The sequence below is a fragment of the Adiantum capillus-veneris genome, chromosome 22, assembly GCF_014529385.1.
Source record: "Adiantum capillus-veneris isolate H3 chromosome 22, ASM1452938v2, whole genome shotgun sequence".
Classification (NCBI taxonomy): domain Eukaryota; kingdom Viridiplantae; phylum Streptophyta; class Polypodiopsida; order Polypodiales; family Pteridaceae; genus Adiantum; species Adiantum capillus-veneris.
In genome coordinates, this window is record NC_140952.1 from 83,965,022 (window position 1) to 83,976,150 (window position 11,129).

An 11,129-nucleotide genomic window follows, 5' to 3' on the forward strand; every position below is an offset into this window, starting at 1 on the left:
AACCAAACCCTCTTTGGTTGCGAAGGGTTTGGTTGCGAAGCGGCAAAACAAAGTGGGGGAGACGGGCCGACGATCCGTCAAACTAGTATTAGTAATAGATGCTCCATTGCTTTGACCTAAAGTTGCTTATGCTCGAGGCTAACTAATTGTGTATCAATTTCCTGTTGCCTCTCTCTCTCTCTTTTACATTTTTTTTTTTTGGTAATTCTCTCTCTCACACACACACTTTTTATGGGTTACGTATACCTTGTTGATGCTAAGTATTGAATTCAGCAGCACAAACTGAAGGCCATCAACTTGCATTGTGCAGGACGATGCAAGGGGACGCGACGAATGCCATGCAAGGTGCCACTTTTAAGTCTACTGATGTCTCTTCTCAAGTATGCAGAAGCCACGGCGACTCACTTAGCCTTTGTAAAACAGAAACGTGGGTCTGCTTCTTTGACACCATTAACGAAACTTGTGTTCTGCGTCATGAACAATCTCTCTCTCTCTCTCTCTCTCTCTCTCTCTCTCTGCGCGCGCTTCCTCCTCCTCCTCCTCCTCCTAGTCTCGATTGATAAGGGATGCTCCTAATACAACCTTTCTGTGGCTTGAGATGTGCACTACACGTTATGCAAATGTTGAGCCAGTGCTGTTGAGAGAGAGAGAGAGAGACCCAACTTTCAGTAGTTGACAGACTGGCTTGTTTGCCTCACAAAACAAGGCTGTGTGGATGTGCCAAAGCTTTAGGCACAGATGGTTTTCTTGTTTAACACTATTTATTTATTATTTCAGAAGGTCTACGGAGAAGTAGCAGGAAGAAGGTCCTCGTCACAGCACAAATACAGCCAACTAGGAAGAGGCAAAAACGGGTCGTGCTCAAACTAGCTTATGAGAATGATCATGAAATATCAACAGCTCAGCCCTCCAAGGAGGAGGAAATTGTGCTTCTAAAAATGGTATGCCCTTTATTCATTTGGTCACTGGAAAGTGTCTGCTGAAAGAAACAAGAATCTGTACTGCCAATGCCAGGACGAAAGTGAGTCAGGACCAAACAATGTGCTGGTGCCTTCTACATCTCCTAGTAAGAGTCCCAATGTTAGTTGTTTCTTTTGATGTTTTTCTGCTGTACGAACCCTTTCTTGGGAGGTTGTGCATGCACCAAAACTTCTGTAGAATAAGCACAAGAGTGTGACTCAATCAAAGAACTGATATGTAAATCGCATCAAGAGACACCAATTTGATTTGACAAATGTGATTGGTTTTCTGGAGTGTTTCAAGTTGTATGCATCACAATCTTGTCTGGTGGGTTTTGGATGTGCATTGCTCCCCTGTTACATTAACATGTGGTGAGCTTCAATTTTGCCCAAATGTTTGGTGACGTGAGGACACTTTCAAATAACTTATCTGGTATTTGCATCTTTATGAAATGAGGATTAGTTTTGCCTTCTGTGAAGCAATTTTGGTTGTGACTGGTATTCATTGTCACAATTAGGGAAATTGGAGCATGATTCACCTGTAGTTTCCGGGAATAGTGGCCAAGTTTGTTAAATAGAGGAAAAATGCAAGGCTTTTGGTACCTATATCTTGATTTTCTTGTTGCATGCCGAGAGCCATGAGGTTTAGTGCAATTTTATACGTTAGTATTGAAAAGTGCTGCCGTTGAATTCAGCCCAGAGTATATTGCTTGTTCAGGGGAAGTTGATGACCTTTTGTCGCTGGATGTGTTTATTGGAGCATAAGTAAAATACCAAGCGCTACAGCCAACTTTGGAGGCTTGTGGTGTTGGACATCATCACTGTTAGTCAATGCTGTGCATCACGGAGGATTATCAGTCATCTTGTTCTTTGTGATTATGATGACTTCACAACTTGAATTTCTCTTAAGGCGTATTTGGACATGTTACCGTTTTCAACTAGTGCTTGTCTTTTATAACCTTACTTCATTGTCATGTATCCACCGTCGACATCTTTATAATGCTTGCTCAAATATCTTAGCTCAAAGCAGCTGTATGATCCTCAATGAGAAGATAGAGAGACACTCGTAGCTGCTGGACAGAAAAGGTGTTATGAAGCTTCTTTTTGTGACAAGCTCCAGATAGCATACCTCAAACCACCTCTCAGTTATTAGGAACTATTGTCGTAGAGGGATTTTAAGAGCTTAAACTTGTGATTGACTACAAGTAGTATTTAAAAACTCTGTAGCTTATATTGTGGATGCCTTAGACTTGTCTTAATAGGTTCACATAACCTTGGCCAGATTCAAAAGAGCTTTTGAGAGCATGCGTCTGTTGCAATCAGAGCATTTAGAGGTTAAAATTGTTCCTAAGGCCTGGTTGAGAGATGCTGTGAGCATAGAGCAGGTTTACATACAACATACTGAACTCCTCAGCTATCAGCCACTTTCAAAGGGGGAGTTTCCAAAGCAGCGTCACATTTCTCAAAAGTAGAGGATTTCTATCAATGCTGATTAAGTGCCATATCTCTAACGAATTTATTTTACTAATTTACTTACTACTAGTTATAAGTTGTGTGTTGTTACTTAAAGATTCTCCTTCTTGCACTGATTGTCATGTGCTTTGTGGTTTCTCTTAGTGATGCCTGTTCGCTGGAAAGAGGTTTTAGATGGCATAAGGAAAATGAGAGCATCAGGGGATGCTCCTGTCGACTCCATGGGCTGTGAAAAAGCTGGCAGCTTCCTCCCTCCCAAGGTCAGTTTTGCGACTTATTCAAGTTGATTTGTAGTGGTACCTTTCGATTACAAGTAATTTATCTGGACTCGTGCATTTTTTGGTTCTCTAAAATATTTGTTGCAGGAGCGCAGATTTGCAGTTTTGGTCTCAGCACTTCTTTCCAGCCAAACAAAGGATGAAGTTACCCATGGTAAATTCTTCACTTGGTGCTATTGGTTCAACTCTTTATGGGGTTCGGGAATCAATGTTACTCCCCTCAATGCCAATCCTTGTCTCTCCAAGAGAGGTTACTGTATGTGTGTAACTTGAATTAGAGTTAGTGCAATATCTTATTGGGTGAAGAACGAGAAAAGGTAGCAGGGATTTTTGCTTGCATTGCAGACTGCTATCTCAAACGTTTGATGATGCCCTTGATTTTTTTTTCCTTTTTTTTGGGGAGGGGGATGGGGAGTGGACCGGCATTTTCATTGAGGAGAGCAGCTTGTTTGGTGTTATTTGACTTACTCGTTTAGTATTTTAGAGGATTTATCTGATGTTTGTATAACTAGATATGGAGGCATGCTCTAAGTCATGAGAGAGGACTGGAGCTGATGCAGGACAGCAGGGTAGGACATCAGGATGTATTAAAAATGTAGGTTTGACTCTTCATAGCACTTAAATGGATAGATATTCCCGTTTCCTAGTGTGAAGGAAAGGCCAGATAAGACAATCATTGTTGTTCATGTGTATTGTAGGACCAATAATGACTGGGAGCGGGATGGAAAATTCTGGTATGGTTAGAGACCATGTTTTAAGGATGTAAATAATGTACACAATGGAGAACTTCATTCCAGTTCGACGAGACCTAGACCCACCCATGGGCCTTGTCCCGTTCTGTCTATATAGTTTGGGTCCTTATCAGTTGAGTGCCATCCAATACTACTCCTTAGTACATCTGAAAGACTCCTTGGAGCATGTAGCGAGTGTGTATATTTCCCATTGCATCTTCTTAAGCACACCAATATCATGGCCTCCTCATGAGTCTCATACATGGCGCGGTGTAAAATGCTTTGTGAAATCCCAACAAACAGCAATACATTCTCCATCCTTCTGCGTGCCTCTCATTGGTGCTCTTGGAGTAACCATCCAAGGATACCATGGAAAGGTAGACTTTCACATCATGAAGTCAGACAATTGCGACGCTCTCTTGGGCATGCCTTGGCACGACAAGAATGATGTGGCACTCAAGATCCAGAACAGTGTGATCACTCTGATCCAGAAGGACAAGCCAATCACCCTTGAAGTTCGACTATCCGAACAAAACCTTGAATAAATTTTCTAATTGCTTTGTATTTTAGATACTTTTTGAACTTTGTTTGAAATACTGTTTGGAATTTGTTTGAAATGGATGTTATCTATTTTGAACTTGTATTGGTGCCGATTTGAGGATTGCTTGATTCTGGGAACACTTTTTGATACTCATGGCTTGGGCTTTCTTGGGAGGAGTACTAAAGAGAAGAATTGATGCTTGCTAATGCTTGCATATACTCATGGCCCGGACCCTTGTGGTTATTTGCGGGGGGAGTATTGAATGTTTGAAAAGTGTTGTTTTTACTCATGGCCCAGACTTGGATGGTTACTCGGAAAGAGTATCGAAAAAGAAATAGTCTAAGCAATGTTTACTCTCAGCACCTTCAAGCAACGCAGGCTGTGGTCTGGGGGGCGTTCGGTTGTAAAAGGCCTTTCATCTCAATGCCCGGACCTCTGTAGGTTATTTGCGGGAGGAATGATTGGGGAGTCGTTGAACAGCTCATGGCTTGGACCGAGATGGTTATTTACGGGGGGAGTGTTCATCGGCGACTATATGTTTTATGTGTCTTGTAACATGCATATGTAAGCATCTGTGCTGCATTGTGATGTGCCACTTGAGTGAGATTACGTGGATATGTGAATTTAAAGACACCCGTCACCGATCGACGCGGTTTGGGTGCTATGGCTAATTTTGCTATGCCGGAATATCAAGAACTCCGATATGGAAAACAGAATGACCCTTTGATATTTTTGAGCTAACTTGAGTTGATTTGCAAATGTAATCGGGAACGATTACTTTTCTCTCAAGAAGGGGGAATGTCACAAATTGCTGACTTGTCAAGCCACTAAAGACCCCGAGGGTTAGGGCTCCCCGAGCCTAACCCTAGCCAATCAGCAGATCCTGGCCGAGGGACCTAAATCCTAGCAAGAGGAGCAGAAGCAAAAGAAAAAGAAGAAAGTCTTCCCAATTTATGGCACCCCATATGATGGGGCCTAAACATAAAGACGAGATGCTTTTGAACTTCAAGCTTTTCATGTAAACTGCTTTTGATGGCCAAGGAGCGTTTAATGTGCTAAGGCTCACTCTCTGGGATCCTACCGTGTGGAGGTGTAGAGGAGTGCTACTAGAGTTGTATCGTGTTAAGCAATATAAAGAAATACCGAAAGGGGCACCGTAGTTTGGGGCTAGAGCTCTCTTGGGGGGGGGGGGGGGGGGGGGGGGGGGGGGGGGGGGGGGGAGAACTCCGCCAATACGTGTCTCGTGTGCAGTGTTCCTCTTTCAGTTCAACTGTTTTGAAACGTCTAAAGTCTGTTCAGTTTGTTCTTTTCCGTTGGCACGTGATGCCCTCCCGTTAAACCTTTGTCCCAGAATGCATTTGATCAATTGATTGTCTAAATTAGGTATAGTACCTTATGAATTGGGATTACTCCATGTGCACTGAAATCTCTAAGATGGCCTCAGTGTTATAAAAGTATATTTTTCCTCCCTTGAAGTTATGTGTACGAGGATTTTGTAGTTGATGAGGTAATGGTTGCTTCGACATTCTATCAAGGCTGTATGAAGTGGAGTATTTGTGATACCTAGGGGCTGTTCAAAGGCTTCAAGATCAAGGAATCTTATCCATTGAAGAAATTGCTAGGGCAACCGAACTATCGATAAGTCAAATAATCTATCCAGTACGTTTTTTATTTGAAGCATGAAAGTCCGTTAGATTATGTAAGGGATTTAAAAAGATTTTTCTGGCAAATTTGTTCAAGGTTGGATTTTACACAAGAAAGGCCAGCTACTTGAAGAAAGTAGTGACATTGTGTCAAGAGAAACATGAAGGGGACATTCCAAACACATTGAAAGGTCTCCTTGATCTACCAGGAATTGGGCCCAAGATGGCTCATTTGGTATGCATCTAGTAATTGCTGTACTTTCTATGCACATTTGGTTTGGCGATCTTCTAAGAATGTGCAGATTCAATTTTTGCCCTTATGTGTTGCAGGTTATGAATGTTGCTTGGGAGAACGTTCAAGGCATTTGTGTGGATACCCATGTTCATCGCATTTCAAATAGACTTGGATGGGTGGGCCTTTCAAAATCTTCAGGTGTCATGCAGGTCAGTAAACTTTACACTGCTCATATTTATATTTTGACTTTACTCTGCTCATATTTATATTTTGAATTTTATTCCACGATGATGCTTTATGTTGAGCTTTCAATCTCAATTGCTTTCACAGTGCTCAGTGTGGCAAGCGAAAAATGTGGAAAATGTATCGTTTCTATTAGCTGAACAAAGAAAGTGCTAATGTCTTTCAACCTTGTAGATCTAAGGGTATATTTTACAACATTTGTGGATGCTGATCTCCATTATCTGGCACTTGGGCAGTAGATTATCATTGCATTGATGGATAATTGCGAGAGCACATGATTGACGCTGCAATCAATTATAGTGCAAGCAAGAAGTCACACATCCATTTTTGTGCATTAATGTCCACTCAAGGTGGATGGGCTGAGCAGGCAAAGTGTAGAGAAAAGCAGGAAAAGTTCTTGCCAGAAGATCTCCAAAACGGTGTGCAATCGATGCATAGTTAATAAGTTGCAACCCCCCCCCCCCCCCCCCAAAAAAAAACACACACACTCTTCTAGAGCGTGGTCTCTAGCGCTTGTAGAGTGTACAAGAGGCAAGAATACGCAAAATTCCACTAAGCTCCTTGCTCTCAAATGGTTGCTAAAACCCCCTTTACCTGATGGGGTTTCGTTTTTTCGATTAAGGGTCCTCCCTTCTTAAAAGGTCCTCCTGGCCTATAATCTGTTGTGGGGGTGCTATTATGCCAAAAAGGGGATCTGAGCAGTCTGTTGCGTAGGTGAATGCTTTGTTGAATTGTATAGGAATCAACCATGCAAAACTTGATTAATGACCCAAACCAGTCAGTTAATACGAATAGGAACGGCAATGCCCATCCTGTAGACCCGTGAAAGTTGAAGCTTTGAATGCAAGTTAACTTGGGTTTCGTTGTGAACTTCAATGGGTACAAGTACATGTTACACACAACACAATTTGTGAACTAGCGCTTGTAGAGTGTGCAAGAGGCAAGAATACGCAAAAGTCCACTAAGCTCTTGCTCTCAAATGGTTGCTAAAACCCCCTTTCCCTAATGGGGTTTCTTTTTTTCAATTTAGGGTCCTTCCTTCTTAGGAGGTCTTTCAAAAGGAGAGGCCTATTGTGGGGGTGCTCTTATGCCAAAATGGGGATCTGAGCAGTCCGTAGCCTAGGTGGATGCTTTGTTGAATTGTATAGGAATCAACCATGCAAAACTTGATTAACGACCCACACCAGTCAGTTGATATGAATAGGAACAGCAATGCCAATCCTGTAGACCCTGAAAGTTGAAGCTTTGAATGGGGGTTAACTTGGGTTCATTGTGAACTTCTATGGCTACAAGTACATGTTACAGGGAAGACAATACCTGGTGGTAATCTCACATGTGCAGACAAGTTGTAGAGTGCTCATTAGTGTGCTATAGAACAGTAAGAGCAATTAAAGAATTTTCTGGAACTAATGCAACATCGTTTTGTTCCCCCTGTCGAATGCGTCTTATCTCCAATATTATCAACTTGTGTACACGTGATCGTCAAAAGAGGACTTTTAGTTGTCTTTTGCTTGCCTAAAGAGATGCTGCCAAAAAGCTATGTTCATCTCAAATGGGAGCCTTCTAAGCATTCTCCACTTTGATAAACAGTTCTCCACTTCTGCTGGTTGATAAGTTTCAAGGATTTTTATATATTGTTTGATTTTCAAGGATAGTTTTGGAGGTCTCTCTTTGGCCTTGCGCCTTGAGAGAATTGGAGCAAAGTAGTGCATTAAAAGGATGTTACAAAAATCTTGAAGGAAATCAGAAAACCCTACATAATTATATGGGTGTGAAGGTTCCTCTTGGTGGACATTTTGTTATGTATTTTTATGGCTGGTCAAAAAGGTGCAAGAGAAATGCCCAGGGAGCCACTGTATGTAAGACCTGTGTTCAAGTGGTTCAAAAATCCCCTATTCAGTGAATTTTTAGTGGGATAAAACTACCCCTTTTCCTCATTAACCTTGCGACTTTTTTTCAAAATTGGATTTAGATAATCCTCATGTAAAGAAATTTCTGTAAATTTACTAAAGTTTTTTGTATTGAAAAGCCCTTCCTGATGAACGCACGTTGTATCTTTACATATAAGAATGTGGACTCCCCGGGGAGAAATGCAGGAATCTTTTTGATGTATGTGCTTTGAAGCTATTGTTTGTCTCTATTCTAGGTTCCTGTTGAATTCTGGTTACCAAAGTAGGTGTGGGAATGCCTCCAGGAGGTTGCCCACCAATGGTAGGCTTCCTTTTATGTTGACTCCATTTTCCGATGTAAGCATGTAGCTTGAGACAAGTTGAAGAAAGCGCTCTTAAAATTTAGAGAGCGCTCTTTGCCTCTTAATAGAACTGCTTTGCTCTTAATAAAACTTAAAATTAAGTTTTAGGGGATTAAGACTCTTTGCCTTTTAATAGAACTGCTTTGCTCATCACTGTTTTCTGTGCAACTTTCAGAGAACCAAAACTCCAGAGCAGACAAGGTTAAGCCTTGAATCCTGGCTGCCTCCAGAGGAATGGGCAGCAATCAATCCCTTGCTTGTAAGTACTCTTAACATGAGTGGCTTGATAGCATTCTATATGGGCTTGCATGCACGTATTACCTGTCGAATCATTTCTTAATTATACAGCATGTGTGTGCGCCCCCGAGCGTGCTAAATTTTAGTCTTGTGTGACCTGGGCAGGTAGGATTTGGGCAGACAATATGCACGCCCTTGAGGCCTCGCTGTGGGGAGTGTCTTTTAAATACTTTTTGTCCTGCTGCTTTCAAAGAAGCTGAAAGCCCAGCAAAGCCATCACCAAAGAAGTAACTGTAATAAATCATCTCTCGGATTAGAAAGTCCATAAATATAGGCACACTGGTGATCTTTTGGCTCCTGAGAATGAGCATTCGTTAAATGTTAGAAATTCTGTCATATTTTCTGATTAAAAAGCTATTGTATTTGGCCTTCTCAGCATCTTTCAAGGCATTTATTAAAAAAAAAACCAAATGTGGGTCTATGATCTTATGTCTATGTTGATGCATTTTGCTCGACTTTGAGGTGCTTTATGTTGAGGAGTATGCTTGCATAGATGCTGTGAGTACAATACCAAGTACTCCATTAGCGAAAGAATCATATGGTCGGAGACCAAGGTTGCTATGCTTAAGTTAGCAGTGCAGATCAAGTGGCACATTTTGATTGAGCTGGGTCACATACAAATCGATCAGTGTAGTAGTTTTTGGGTTTGAAGTATTGAACTTGTGTACCAATCAAAGGGGACACACGAAAAATCTACAGACACATGAAAAATCTACAGAGATAGGGTTTTGAAATTAGTGTTTAATGGAGGGCATGCATATAGTGCACCCCTTTGCCCTTCCAGCGTTGGATTTGTCAAGCGAAGCGTTTTGGTCTTAGCTAGGTCAAGACATAGTTGGATAAGTAGGAATTGATCTAGAAAAAGATTTGGATTTACTACAGATGCCAAAGTAAGATCAACATTGTACCTATCAGTCGTTCCTTTTAGGGACTACTCTCCCCTTCTTCCTCCGGGAAGGGTAAGTGCTTGTAGCGCCCACTTTTTGTTGGAGAGTCCAAAGGGCACTAGCTCTTTCACAACATTCCATTCTCTTCTTTGTCAAAAGAGAAAATTGTTTGAAAAGAAATGGTTGATTGCAATAAGATTTTGAAGAAAAAACCGTCAAATGTCACTCCGCGAGATGCTTCCACCTAGAAGGAGTCTTAAGAAGAGCTCGACGTGTGTAATCAAAGCCAAGCTAATCAAGACTTGATACTGTACCTGCACAAAAGTCCCTAACAATTTGCATGACACAAAAAAAAAATCCTGCAAAGGCCATAAGTGAAGTGGCGAAAGGGCAATGCATTCTTTTGAGTAAAAGGATCTCTATGTAATGCAGATTGAAGGACTTACCTACAAAGATTGGTTTAACTTGATTCCTTGTTGCCCTCTAGAGGCTTATGGCATCACGTAACATTAATGTATACTCCCCCATTTGAGTGAAGCCAATCAAACGCAGTGCTATTTTCTCCGGGTAATAAGCAATCTCTCTCTCTCTCTCTCTCTCTCTCTCTCTCTCTCTCTCTACACCCCCGATTGAGTGAAGCCAATCAAACGTAGTGCAATTCACATCCATCGTTCTCTGGTCACAAGCAATCTCTCTCTCTCTCTCTCTCTCTCTCTCTCTCTCTCTCTCTCTCTCTCTGTGGATAGTTTCCTACGACGTTAAAACTCTCTTCTTCTTCTTCTCTCTCTCTCTCTCACACACACACACACACCATTGATGAAATTTACAAGTGGGAAATCTGAAACCCATGAAAGATAAGAGATACAATAAGCAAATCCTATAGGTATCATGAGTGATGTTCCCAACATCATCAGCCGAATGCAATGCTTGACCAAGGGGCAATTTGAAATAGAGGAACATGTCAACATCAGTGCCTTGAAACATTAATGAGTTCCGAAAGTGCCAAATATCTCACAGAATTCAAAATCTGACCCAAATAAAAAATACCGTAAATTGAGATTGCGAAGACTGGAGCCCCCCAAAAAAGCCAAAACCGCCATTGAAAGGTGCCGGAGGGAAAACTTAGCCGAAGGGCAGCCAACACTTACCGAATAAAAGATCTAGACCAATGACAATCCCTCAATAAGTGCGATGGTCTCCTCATGTTTATGGCATGTGAGACAACGAGAAGGTGCAATATACCGTGCATTCAATAAGTTAAGCAGCGCCACAAGAAAATACGTTCCTTTAGAAGTAGACGACTATGCCAATGCTTGACAATGTTCTTTGCCACTACAAGGATGACTTGGAGAGTGACCCACAGCTGATTACCCTGACCCACAATCGGCGCATCACATTTCAAGAGGGCATAACATTGTCGGCGGAAATGCATTCTAGTTTGGTGGCGGCAAGATTCCAATTAGAGAAACGAGAGTCCACATTCAAAGGAGGAATGGGTGAGAGATCAGCAAGCATCCTTTGAATCTCCCGTCAAAGAGGACAATAGTGGAGTCCCAACCGAAAACGAGACGCCGCATCAGAGAACAAAAGA

General features: G+C 41.7%; 1 protein-coding gene across 2 annotated transcripts; it reads left to right on the forward strand.

Moving 5' to 3' along the window:
- The first annotated feature begins 215 nt into the window (after window positions 1-215).
- Window positions 216-9,070, forward strand: LOC147429701 (endonuclease III homolog 1, chloroplastic-like). Of its 2 annotated transcripts, none has more exons than XM_086495948.1 (10): window positions 216-345; window positions 778-941; window positions 1,015-1,066; window positions 2,577-2,692; window positions 2,798-2,864; window positions 5,550-5,641; window positions 5,723-5,860; window positions 5,956-6,069; window positions 8,530-8,613; window positions 8,757-9,070. In XM_086495948.1, the coding sequence occupies exons 1-10, from the start codon at window positions 315-317 to the stop codon at window positions 8,880-8,882; spliced, it is 984 nt and encodes a 327-aa protein (XP_086352074.1). In that variant the 5' UTR covers window positions 216-314; the 3' UTR covers window positions 8,883-9,070. The 2 variants fall into 2 exon arrangements, with proteins under 2 accessions (XP_086352074.1, XP_086352073.1); XM_086495947.1 differs by having other exon boundaries at window positions 298-427.
- Window positions 9,071-11,129: the final 2,059 nt, after the last annotated feature.